The sequence below is a fragment of the Sipha flava genome, unplaced genomic scaffold (genome assembly GCF_003268045.1).
Source record: "Sipha flava isolate LNK unplaced genomic scaffold, YSA_version1 32_pilon_pilon, whole genome shotgun sequence".
In the NCBI taxonomy this organism is placed as follows: domain Eukaryota; kingdom Metazoa; phylum Arthropoda; class Insecta; order Hemiptera; family Aphididae; genus Sipha; species Sipha flava.
Window position 1 is genome coordinate 2017866 of NW_020273018.1, and position 13796 is coordinate 2031661.

Sequence of the window (13796 nt, forward strand, 5' to 3'; positions counted from 1 at the left end):
TATGATTATAACAAGATATCTGCTATAACGAGTAAAATAAAACGAACTTGACTAATGACCTTCCGGTTACTACGAACAGGGACCTGCAACATAAGAAACTAAATAATAAAAGAACTTTTAGCTATAACTAATTGACATTATGATGATAATCATTGACATATAATCTTTAGACCTTTAGTTGTGTAGATAATACGAGTAGATATGGATTAAGTACTTATTAATAATTCGTATGATTTCTACAATTGATGTTATGGATAAAAATAAAATCTATGATTTTTGACTTATAAATTTTAATAATAAATAGTCGAATAATTATTTCTGTTACTTGTCTTTTATTTGATTAAGTATTGAATTTTTCATGGGAGGTGCAATATATTTTTTATTTTTAAGAATTAAATTTAAAAAAACGTTTAGGAGCCACTGATAATATTATAGTTAATTTTTTAGGCTCATGGTATGAATAATCATAAATTATTTTTCTGAGCATGAGGATTGTCCAACAAGTATTCCTGTTTACGCGCCAAATTCATATATAGGACCTATTGTGTACAATAGTTATTTCTATTTTGACTTTTACACTAAAACGAATAATATCTTTCCAGTGTGTTGGACGTAGACTCGTGGTGGACTCACGGAGAACAGTTCGATGTGGTATCATGTTTGAACCTGTTGGACCGGTGCAGCGAGCCCTTAAAACTTTTGGATGATATGAAAAAGGCCGTGAAACCAAACGGCCGAATCGTTGTGGCATTGGTATTGCCTTACAGACCCTTCGATGAATTCAGTAAGTTCTACAGTCAACGGGACTTTAAGGAAACTGCTATTCAGTTTGACCGATTAAACTTAGAAATTAAGGTTGTCATCAGTACCGCTAACGGGGAAGAGAATTGTTGGAAGAAAAAGTAGGCTTTATCCTAATACTTTTATCAAAAATAATAAAAATCAAAAATAATAAATCAAATAATATTCAGGAACATCATGAGTGTCTTATTCAGTGGTATAACAAGCATATTTCAAACCTTATGCAAAGTATCTAAACAATCCTAAAATACCCCCGCCTTCCTACTACATAATATATATGTATATAACTATTCTACTGTACTATAGGATTTTACTTAACTCCTTTCAGTCTTCCATATGTGTATAACATATAATTTTTCAATGCATACGATTAACTAATTAATTGAATTATTTAAATAATATTTGTTTGTAAATACATGAGCTGAGTGATACCCACTCCTTGATAGATTTCTGAGGATAAACAATTGCGTTAGGCAAACGTCGTTCACCAACGCCACTGGTCTTATTGAAAATTAAAAATAGGTAATGATAGACTTCAATGAATCCAAAGATCACATCATTAGATTTAACCAGTCTAACTGATAACCAGATCAACGCTAAAATTAGGATACATTGATTTGCGTTTATATGAGCTCATATTTTTTTATACTTTTCCGATTAGGTTCCATGGTGCCGGGACAGAAACTGTCCATTACCGGAGTAAATTTCGAGGAACAAGTGTGTTCAACCATCCACAATGTGTTTGAGCCGTTTGGTTTCAATGTGCTGTGCTGGACAAGACTTCCATACTTGTGCGAAGGCGACCTAAGACAAGATTACTATTGGTTGTCTGATGCCGTTTTCATACTGTCTGTAAAACAACCCCAAGTTGAGAAGACTGTCAAAGTGTAGAGTGGTGCACTAATCGACTAACCAATGGCATGATTCAATGGTTTTAAGATAAGTTTAAGTCAATTTTTGAACATTAAAACTCAGTCAATCATTTATAAATATAATTTTTAATTTATTTTAATTATTTTCAAATAATATTATAAACTACAATAAACACACTTTCTTTTAATTACATTGTTTTTTGTATATTTGGTATAAAACTTGTACCAAATTATTTATTGTTATAATATAACAAGTGTATTTTTATGGATTTTATGCAAATAGGAAAATAACATAAAAATGTATGCATTGATTTTAATTTAGGTCAAAATTAAAAAATTAATCAGGAAAAGTCCAAGATATACGTTTATTTTGTAAGAGAAACTACTATCATTACTACAGTTATTAGTTAATGTCTGTAGACATCAAGATATATATGCATTTATATATTTGTAATGTGTGTATCAGCTTGATGGGATTAAAAAACGTGGAATATTTGTATTAATTACAGAGTATGCATGGAAAAAAATGTATTTTGTATATAAATGTATATTTTAGGGATAGTGACATATGTAAGCATATTTTATATACAAGTTCATAAAACTAATTATTTTATTCATATTTTATAGTGGAATTTAGATTATGATTTATCAAGGGCGTATTAAGACTTACTTATAGGGGGGGAGAGGGCAACTCAATTTTTTTCTTTAATTCATGCTTAAAATGTACAAGTAAAATGTTTGGTAATATTTAAATCACGTGAATCGTATTTGTAGTTTTTTTTTTTTTTTTAATCTAATGCCGGATCCACTTGGAATCGACTTTTGTGTTGTTCTTTTTTAACACCTGTCTATATTTTGAAAGTTACGCTTGTGTTTTATTTGATTTTTCACTAAATATGGACACTATGTAACCTTATAAAATGATCCACATTAAAAAAATTTGAAATGTGTATCTCACATATGATCAATTCCTTAAATACGGATTCGGGGGGGGATCGCACCCTCCCCCCTAAAAAATATACCCCTGTTATTTATCCAATATACAAAATAACAATTGCTCTATAAAAACTAAAATATGTATCACAATAATAAATTTAATTAATTATATCTGGAAACAATAAAATACAGCTACCAGGAAACTTCACTTTTTACTCTGTTGCTCATATGAATTATGCGTCACTGACAACAGTAGATGTAAAAAAATAGTTAAGTCTTTATAAACATTTATTAAAGATAAATATACCTGAACACATAAAAAAATATATTATTGTGAATTTTTTTTACAAAATGTAAATATCATAAATCGTATTTATTAATCAAAACCTTTTTATTTATGACTAAAGTGTGATTTTATATTTTTAATCTATAAAAATTCAATATTTTTTATACTTCATAAATATTTACCAAAGAAATAGTATAAAAGAACTTAATGTATAGTTATTTTTTTTATTATTATTCCTTACTAAAGTATTTATTTTATTTATTGAATATATTTTTAAATATTTACCGTTAGTTACTTTAGTTAATATTATAGTTGATATCTGTACTTAAAAAAAATAAAAACATATCAAGTACATGTTTAAAGATTTCTTAATGCAGCGGTTCTCAAACTTTTTTTTTCGCGTACTACACGAATATATTATCAATCAGTCACGTTAATGATTAAAAATAGAACCATACAAACTTCACATAATTAAATATATTTATTTTAAATAAAAAGGCACTAAAATACTAAAATAAAATAACTATTTATTTATTATTACAAATTTATTAGTGTTTTTAAATTAATATACGAGTTAAATAATGAATTTTTAATTTCCGTTCTATCACCATGCGGCCTTTCGCGTACCATTAGTGGTACGCGTACCACGGTTTGAGAACCGCTGTCTTAATGCATACTATTTTAAGCTTTTTAAATGCACACAAATCAGGACTTTTTGATAATTAATAAAATAATAGTTAAGAAACTGACAAACCACATTTTCCTTCTACTAAATAATAATATAATTTAATTTTTAGCCTAATGTGAACATTAATGTGTGCAATTTCAATCCTCTTTCAAAATTGTCAAAATGAATAGAAATTATTAATTATAACATCAAATATCGGTATACATATTGATTTAATGAGTTTATGATAAGACCTACACAATTCATACTTCAAAAATACAGTTAGAGGACATATAATCGAGTTATAATTTAGCATGATAATATTGATAAAATATAAGCAAATCATCCCCATTGCATTAATATTATACTCATATAATGTATATATAATACTAAATGCATAATATATTATATTAAATAACACAGAATGTTTGAACAACCAACACTTACTGCACATATATCTTGTAGTCATTAAGGATTTAAAATTATAAATAATTTAAACAAATAATAATGTATATAATTGTATTGGAACACATATGAAGATCTCATATTATTTTAAACAACATTAACATACAAGTACAATTACATTAATTTCTAATGATTCGTCAAAAATTACATGTTTGCTTACTTAATAAAAAGTATCTAATACAAATTAAACAAAGAAAATATTAACTATTTAAAGATCACCGATGAATAATTTTAAAGATTTTATTATTGACTAGCGTAAAATAAATTTTAAAGTAAATAAAGTGATGAATCACTTCTTAAATTTTTTTAAATGGTCAAGGAGATAAGTTAAACAAATTAAAATCACTCATTTCACTCGAACCAAATACAAACTTTTTGATAGTTAAATTGAAAACAAATTTAACTGCATTAATAAAATAAATAACAAAACCCCTAACAAAAATAGTAAAAAAAATATGTTGAAAACAAATTTTTGAATAGTGCACACAATAAATAAAACAATTAAATGTAATTAAAAATATATATTATTAACCCATAACCACTTGTATGAAATTTATTTTCTGGTGTATTTACTAGCAGTTTTCAAACAAGGAACTTGACTTAATCGTTCCAAAATTAACAACATAATTTGAGATCAATCTACCTAACATAAATTTTTTTATAATAAAAAATTTGACGTACAAAAGGTTCTACTGTTCTCATTTCTAAAAGGATTTTATTTAGATTAATCCTGATATTTTAAAAACAGTTGATTTTTATTACAATAAAAAAATAAAAAATGAATAATAATGCACCAGTAGTTATGGGTTAAATTAAATGGCAATTAGAATAATTTAATATAATATTGATAAAAAATAGTCAACATATTATAATGCGTTAACTTATGATTACATTACGTAATTGTAATGAAAGAATTAATTATTTAATGTATACTTAAGTTACTATTATGGCATGAAATGTTTCTCAATAAATGAAACATAAACATTTGGCAACACATCATTTTTTGATATCATGCTAACAATACATGTACGTAAGAACAATAGTTTTAAATCATAAATTATTATTGAAGTTCATAAATTTAAAAAGATATCAAATTAAAAATAATGTCAAAATAAAAAATATAGGTAAATCCATCAAACTAGAAGACACTCATTAGAGACATTAATTAGATTAAATTTTAATAAAATGGTAATATCCCTCTAGGTAACCAGAGTTTCCCATTAATTTTGAAAAATAGGGAATTTTGACTAGACTTAATATAAAATAAAAGCAATGTGAATTTTGAAATTGAATGAAAATAGTTATAAAATTGAATAGCAATAGATGCTCTTAATTTTGCTTGTTGCGAGACATAGCATCACAGAGATCTTTAAAATTGGCAGCTGAAACTGTTTGATTTGAGTTGTCCAAAACATTTTTTCTCAATCTAGAAAATATATATTTGTTATTAGTTTTAAAATTCTAAATTATTCAATAATTAAATGCAAACAAATTCCTATATTGTTACCCGTGTTTATCTTCATTTTTCCAACTACTAACAGCAATATGTGGAGGAGGAAGAAATGATCTTAACGACTGAACAAGTTGAATCGTGTCAATCAATGCTAAAATTAATTTTTAAATTTAATACAAAGTATTATTTAATATTCTGTGGTAAATTTAAATAAAATACTAAAATTTTAGTTATATATATATATATATATATATGTTACGGTTCTAGTACAAATACCGATGAAACCTAGAATTTACCAGTAAACCTAGGATATACATTATTGTTTGGTAAAATCCCGAATGATTTCAGCAATTTGGACTTTTACCAACGAGGTTCAATAAATCTTAGGATTAACAATCAATGATTATAAAAATCCGAAATTATATATTTTTTCCAATTCTGTGATAATTCTTACCTGTATTTATTCTTGTGCATTTGTGTTGATATCAATAGTATTAATTTATATAGTTCATTTAATTTTTGACTATGATACGAATTATAATAATAGTTTTAATCATTGTGTCTTCAATGATTAAGATATGGAACAGATTTAATAGAAGATTAATTTAATAAATTGATATCTAGGCCAATTGCAGAAAGCAATTTTACGAGCAGTATTCGTTTTACAATTATCGTGGTTAGTATTACGAGTATACACAGTATTCGATATGTCGGTTTTTATTTATCTGAGGAAAAATATAATATATTTTTTAGTAAAGTTAAAGTAGCTAAATCTGTTAATGTGAAAAAACAATTCACTATCGGCGACTTAAATGGTTTGATATTGTTAATATTGCTGGTGAAAAAAAACTAATTGTTCTGATGAATGATGACTTCGAAGTAATGCATTATGTTCGGTATAATGAGTTATATTATACTCATATTGCAACAGGCCATGAAGGTGGAAACCGTATTATGTATGAAGTTAATAAAATATATAAAAATTTTAACATTAGGGCAACAAATATTTTTATAGGTAAGAATTATCACAGAATTGGAAAAAATATATAATTTCGCACTTATATAATCATTAACTGTTGATTCTAAGATTTACCAAAACTCATTGGTAAAAGTCCGAACTGCTAAAATTATTCAAGGTTTAACCAAGCAACAATCCATATCCTAGGTTTCACCAGTATTCGTACTATTACCGTAACATATACATATATTTAAATACAAATTTGAAAGAAAATATTTCTTTCGAGATGACCAAATCATTTAGCTTGGTCACAATTAAAATAACCTTTAAAAAGGTTAACTATTATATACTCATTTTAAATTGTGTTTTAATGTTATTTTTGATGCAAGAATATTGAAATTCCATTGAATATCGATCTTAAAATTTAAGTCATTTATTATACCTCACATCTTACTGAAGATTAATTAACTCATAAATGATAACTAGACAATATTAATTTTATTAACATTACTTTTTTGTAATGATTCAGATTGTTTTCCATAAGGCTTACACATAGCTGGTCTTACACATGCTTTCATTCTATTCATATTTTTCATAATTTCCGAAAATGCTCTAATAATTTTTTCTTGGCCAGCTAAAAAAAAAAAAAATAACAATATCATTAATTTCAACAATAGTACTTTATTTAATAAATTTCTGTACAACTTTAATTTCAATAGTAACCTTCTCCAAAATAATTAAAGATGTATTTCTGAATTGCTTATAATTTTACTGTATTATAAGAAACAATTAAAAACACTATATTCATCTCATTAATAACTAAACTTATAATATTATAATTTAAAGTATTATTGCACACTATTACAGTGAGTAGCATAAGCACTATAATCTTACCAAAATGAAATAAATTAAAAATCAATAGAAACCTATTATTTATTTCCTATTCAATAAATGCCTACTAAAAACAAATATTTTATGAAGAATACAATTTTTTAGAAAATATAACTGTATATTATTTTTAATAATCTCATTGCTGTAAATATAAATTCGTTAACCATAATATGGATCAAATATGAGATACTTTATACAACATGAATATTTCTGAAAAAAGTAGCCATATAACAATTTTATTTTCTGTAATTAATGCAAAAGCTTATTTAAAAAAGTAATAGATAGACGTATTTTGTCCTTTTATTTGTATCAATCATAATATAACTTACTATTCTTCAGATTCAATTTTTTTTGTATTTTGGTTAAAAAAATCTCCTTGGATACTGCATGAGTAGAATAATACAAATACTGAATATATAATATATAATCAAAACTTATTATACAACCAATTAATATAATTATAATTGAATTATATAAGAATTAATATAATTTATAATTTATGTATGAATTATGATATATTGAAAAACATTGTTGAAAACATGTATGATTTAAAATTAACTCTAAATCACAAAATTAAATTATATGAGCATGTAATAATTTATTGAATTTTAGATAAAACAAAAGATTTTAATTGCAAAACTAAATTTTAGTTTTTAACATGTCTTTGCGCATTTATACAACATAATACAATTTTCAATTTTAATATAAGCCCCATCAACAAAATCAGCTGTATGAGTTAATGATATTTTCATAATTACAAATCTGAATAAAAATATTTCAGACTATTAAAAATTTTATCAGGCTTTAATTAAAAATTAAAAATATAAATTTATTTTAACATTAAATGCCAAATAAATCAATAAATTTATTAATTACATAAGTTAACTACCAAACAATAACATAATTTATTTTAACTATTTATTAGAAAGCTTACCGTCTAAATGACCTTTACGGTTGTCTGTAACTTCAGGCCAAGTAGTATCATGGGCTGCCAATAAATCTTTATTGTCTAAATTTTCAAGATTTGCCTTTAGAAAATCAGCCAACTTATTATGCTGTGCTTGTCGAGCACTCACAGTTTTTGGAGCCTGTGGTATGTGTATAGGAAGGGGATTCGGTATTTCAGGAGCTTGATGAGGAGATGGTCCAGTTAGATCCACAGGTACTGAATGGGGTTGTTGAGATGGAGTGTTTGCAGGAGTCAATCCATGAGCACTTAGTTGCTGATTAATCATTTGACTCATTGAGATATTTGGACTTTCTCGACTAACTGGTATATTCACTCCTATAATACAATTATAAAAAAACAAATTTTAATTGACCGAACTACTTTATTCTTATAATTATCCTACCAGAGTTTGAAGAATTCATGTAATTAGACTGTTTAGCATGTTGAGATAAATCTAATTGATTTTTGTAATAACGGCATGCTGGGTTCGGACAATTTTGTACAACTTCAATAATGAATTCTTTTTCCATACCAAAATTTTCACGGCCAATGGTATATGAATCCATAACCTTTTAAATTAATGTAATGTAAAAAAATGATAACTTTAAAAAATTGTAATTAAAATGAATAAACAAACAGTTTGAAATAAATATGCCACAAATATATTTGATAAAAAAAAAATGATAGTAATATATTAGCATTTGATTTACATTTTCTATTAGGCATTAAAGTAATCAGTTAAAACAAAACATAATATTCAAATTATTGATTCCTTAAAAAAATTATCTTTTATTACCGCTCTAACAGTTCCTTCAACACCTAAATGTAATCCATGTGGACCATTCATATGCTTTAACATCACAGCATTTGCAAAATGTTCATAAGGTAAAATAATTTTGCCATTTTCCCTAAGGATTAATCTTGCTTGGCTATCTAATGATACTCTTGAAGCCATCATTCTGAAATTAAAAAGAATGAAAAAACATTTCTAATACTTTTTTCATTCTTTATTGCACTATCATAACATTTCTAATACTTATGATAGTGCAATAAAAGTAAATTATACTTAAAACATACAATATACATTAACAATTGAAGGGTTGGTGAGAATAACGTGCTATGTAAAATATTTTTATTTCATATTTTTTTGCCTAATAACTTGAAAATATTTTATAAAAATTACTTGAAAATTTTGTAAACATAAATATGATACAATTTTTTTAAATGGTTAAGAAAGTGCATTCCAAATAATATTTTTAAGAAATTATAATAGGTATATTTTTGTTTTTATTTGTTACTATAGAATTTAAGGGTATAATAGCAGTTTAGCTACCGAGAGATTTTTTAATTAAACTGTTTTTATTTTATTTTTTTACATATTATTTAACAATTTATACATTTTTACATTATTTATAAAATTAGTTTCATTCATCGTCTATTTGTTTTACAAGAGAAAAATTCAAAAATATTTAAAAGATTAAAAGACATATTTCACAAACAATGTAGACCGTATACTGTCAATTACGGTGATTTTAAGCCCAACTGAAACATTAGATAGATACGAGTTTATTACCTACAATTTTTATTTTAATGTCTTTTAATATTCTATTACAGACATAGTATGTTATCCGCCTGGTTATCATTTTACTGGGTTTATTAGACAAATATAACATAAACCTAAATATCGTAAATATTTTTTTACCTAAAACAGTCCGAGTGAGCGACACTGCTTGGTCTCTAGGTACACTTGGAATGATTTTTACTTTTCCCTGTTACCTACCCGATATAGTTTTTCATAACAAATCGAGGGATATTTTCATTTTAAAACACTCGGAATGCTTTTTCACTTTTCCCAATTACCTGTCCGATATAGTTTTTCATAACAAATCATGGGATATTTTTTGAATTTTGTAAGTATATAATTTATTTATTATAAAGTATATAGTTTGATAAAATTTAAATTAACAAAACATTAAAATAAAAAACTCACTGCAAGTAGGAAGCACTTGGTAACACTGAGGAATCTTTCATTTCAGAAAATATTTTCAACAGTTCTATACTGTTCCATCCTTTGTTTTGCAGATACAGCTGCAACAACATGTACAATTTCTCCGTCACATAACCACTGAACGCAGAATTAATGTCGTTCGGTAGTCCTTTAGGAACTATGTTTTTCATTGCTTCAGTCAGTCCGATATCCATTTGATTCATGATAAAAAAAAAATTTAATAATCGTTTACAATTATCTCTTTCTTGGATTGAGAGTATTTATCATGGATTTCAGTTGTTATATTAATACAACCAGCGTTAGCAAAATGAACTAATCACTGATGTTAAACACTACAGATAGTAAATAAACGATTAGAGTACATTACGTACGTTTTAAAGTAACTTAAATTTAAGGACTAAAAGTTTATAACTATAAAGCAAAAAAAAAAAAACAATTGTTATTATTTTATTAGTATTATTTTTTTTCCTTTATCAAAAGATAACGTAAAAATTTTTTTACAAATTAAAATGATCAAAGGTTTACTATTCCATGAAATTTTCTTCCAAGATCTTTTAGGTTATGAGTGTCTTGCTCATCTGTAAACACAATAATTGTAGGAAACCCGTCTTTCAGTTCGGTAGGACACTTTGTAAATTATAACACGACAAAATGGTAAGTTGTATCCGTTTTAATCCTAATCGTTTCTTATGGTTTCTCTGTTTTAGTGTTACCATTATTAACTTCGATTAATTGTTAAACGAAATGATCAATGGTCATGCCGATATTTTACGTTTTTATAATTTTTCTTTAATGATATTTTCCAGACGAAAGTCAAGTGCTCCGACCTGCGTCTTAAGGACAAGGAATCACTGTTGAAGCAACTTGAAGAGTTGAAGCAAGAATTAGCCAACTTAAGAGTTTCTAAAGTTACCGGAGGTACAGCGTCAAAACTTTCCCGGATGTAAGCTTAATAATTTTCATATTCTATATCACTATCCGTCATAGAACCCAAACGAGATACTCTTTCTTGTATGTACCTCGTTTGAATCCTGAATTTGTTTTTAGTCTACTGTTAATTTTTTCATTAAACAAATTAAAGTTGTCTGTCGTTTTAAATTAATTGATAGAAACTTGATAAATATTTAATTTCTGTTCTAATAACATGACTACAATTTATATTTTATATATTTACTTTAAAACTATCATGAAATTAGTTATTAATTTTGAACATAAGTCAACATTATTTATTTTTATTTCAGCCGTGTTGTCCGTAAAGCAATTCTTCGTTGTTATGTTGTAATTCATCAAAAACAAAAGGAAGCTCTACGTAAAATCTTCAAGGTTTGTCATTAATTTATATAGTAAATCCATATGTATTGGCTTAAATTTTAACTAAAATGTTAATACATGTGTTTAAAATTTTACTAATTTAATAATACTAAATATATACAAAAATAATAATATAATTATACTATATTTAATATCCAGTGAATTTCTTTTTTCTTTTTTGCGTGAAACCAATTGACAATTAAAATAATTGTTTACTACAAAACTTAAAGCTTAGTATATAATATACTCTTTAAATTAAAATTATGATACAAACCACAAACTCAACAGGTCAAGTCTGAAAAAAAATTAATTTTGAATAATTTAATACCTACATCTTGTGTGTCCCCTTTTTTTTTTACTAATGTATCTTGTCAGGTTGTTCTTTGACCTATCAGTTAACTTAAATTAATTAATATTATATTAATTTGGAAATAATTGGCATTAAATTTAAAATAAATTGATAGTTGGGGATAATGTTGTTCATGTTTTTTGAATATCAAATATTATAATAAATCTTAATCTCCTTATCTATATTAATATAATATATTTTATATAATTATGTTTGGTATGAACATTTTTTTTTTTTTATTTAATATACAGCCATACTTAATTTATTATTACATATGTTATAATTATTTATTTAGATTAGAACGGAACCGGAATGATTAAACCAAAAATTTAAATGAAATTTTTGATTATTTTTTGCAGAACCGTAAATACAAGCCTTTGGATTTGAGGCCAAAACTTACCCGGGCTAAGAGGCGTGCACTGACAAAGAAGGAACTTAGTGTTAAAACAATGAAAGAAATTAAGAAGAAGAATAAGTTCCCCCCAAGGATGTATGCTGTAAAAGCTTAAATACTGTTTTATTGACCTTAAATAAAAAGTCTGTTTGATAAAAAAAATATTGTTATTTGATTTGATTCTTTTTGCAATTACTACAAATTATAATAATAATTTATTATTTATTACCATTTAACTTAAAATGAAACCATAAATGTGTTTTGCTTAAGAATATATTTTTTCAACTTCCATATGTACCAAGAGATCAAATTACAAATTTATTCTATAGAAATTGATAACTGTTTTTCAAGGTAAATAATTATTCATAGAGTTAATAACCAAATCACATAAAAATTATTTATCTTTGATGTATTTTTATTGAAAATAAATTGTAATCAATACTCATCGATTCAAGAGTAAACTACAACGCAGGTTAATATTTTTAAATTTTTTGCATAACTTAATGTATATTTTATAGTGTTATTTAATAAATATTTATAAGTAAAATAATTGAATTTTGATAGCAATAATTCAACTTTATATACCAAATGGCCAAAAACTGTATATGCATTACTTATATTAAATGTTTATTCTTAGCTAGAAAAACTATAAGTGAAATTTTAACTAAATGCAATTTAGTGTATACCTTATACATCTCTCCAATAATGGATTTAATGGATATATTAATAATCTTGGTTGATAAAAAATTAAAATGCAACACCGGTCAAAGAGAATCCTTGGTGAATTTATGCATAAAATAAAATTCAATTGTTTTTTAGTGATCCCCTCTAGGATTTCAGTAGGGACAAAATAATAACTTAAGATTATACATTATAAATAGGTATTATATATTATAAGGTGTAGTTAGTGAAAAATTTACTCCACAAACTATACATATATTATAAAAATGTATAAACTTGTAAATTACTTTATACATTTTTTAATATATGAATAGTGTGTGGAGTAAATTTTTCACTAACTATACCTTATAATATATAATAACTTGTAAATTACTTATATATCAGTATATATTATTATATAATTTATATTTAATTTTAGTTGGTTTTGTTTTTAGAACACTGTTAAACACAAAATAACAAACTAAACTGCAAAACCAACTTTTCCACTGTTTTATTTTATATGATTAATTTTAACAATTATTTGAGCATTTCAGTAAACTTTTCGTAAAAATGTTAAAAGACGCATTATAAGCATTGTGAGATGTAGAGAGGCTGAGTCCCCTTGTGTCACTCCCACTTTAAAGCCTTGCTTGTGAGCCGCATACATTTTCAATGATTATGATTAAAATTATAAAATATATAAAAAACTAGCACACCTAGCAAATGTTATTCTGTCATATAAATTATCAAATAAATGGAAAATTAAATATTAAATTTTAAACTGAAAGTATGCTGT

The 13796-nt window shown here is 25.2% G+C and overlaps 3 protein-coding genes across 5 annotated transcripts in view; 2 read left to right on the top strand and 1 right to left on the bottom strand.

The window, feature by feature from the left end:
• LOC112687029 (methyltransferase-like protein 9) overlaps positions 1-1798 on the top strand; it is a 101848-nt gene extending 100050 nt beyond the window's left edge. For all 3 annotated transcript variants that reach the window (XM_025559550.1, XM_025559548.1, XM_025559549.1), the window contains 2 exons: positions 603-784; positions 1463-1798. In XM_025559550.1, the coding sequence (XP_025415335.1) occupies positions 603-784; positions 1463-1692 (412 nt within the window). In that variant the 3' untranslated portion in view covers positions 1693-1798. The remainder of the gene's footprint in view (positions 1-602; positions 785-1462) is intronic.
• A 2714-nt stretch (positions 1799-4512) lies between these two features.
• LOC112687024 lies at positions 4513-10489 on the bottom strand. Its single transcript, XM_025559544.1, has 7 exons — positions 10269-10489; positions 9075-9237; positions 8682-8847; positions 8264-8614; positions 6950-7072; positions 5535-5631; positions 4513-5453 (listed from the first exon to the last, which is right to left on the bottom strand). The coding sequence occupies exons 1-7, from the start codon at positions 10487-10489 to the stop codon at positions 5357-5359; spliced, it is 1218 nt and encodes a 405-aa protein (XP_025415329.1). The 3' UTR covers positions 4513-5356.
• Positions 10490-10830: 341 nt separating this feature from the next.
• LOC112687025 (60S ribosomal protein L35) lies at positions 10831-12502 on the top strand. The gene is made up of 4 exons (XM_025559545.1): positions 10831-10940; positions 11093-11229; positions 11528-11609; positions 12306-12502. The coding sequence occupies exons 1-4, from the start codon at positions 10938-10940 to the stop codon at positions 12453-12455; spliced, it is 372 nt and encodes a 123-aa protein (XP_025415330.1). The 5' UTR covers positions 10831-10937; the 3' UTR covers positions 12456-12502.
• The last annotated feature ends 1294 nt before the right edge of the window (positions 12503-13796 follow it).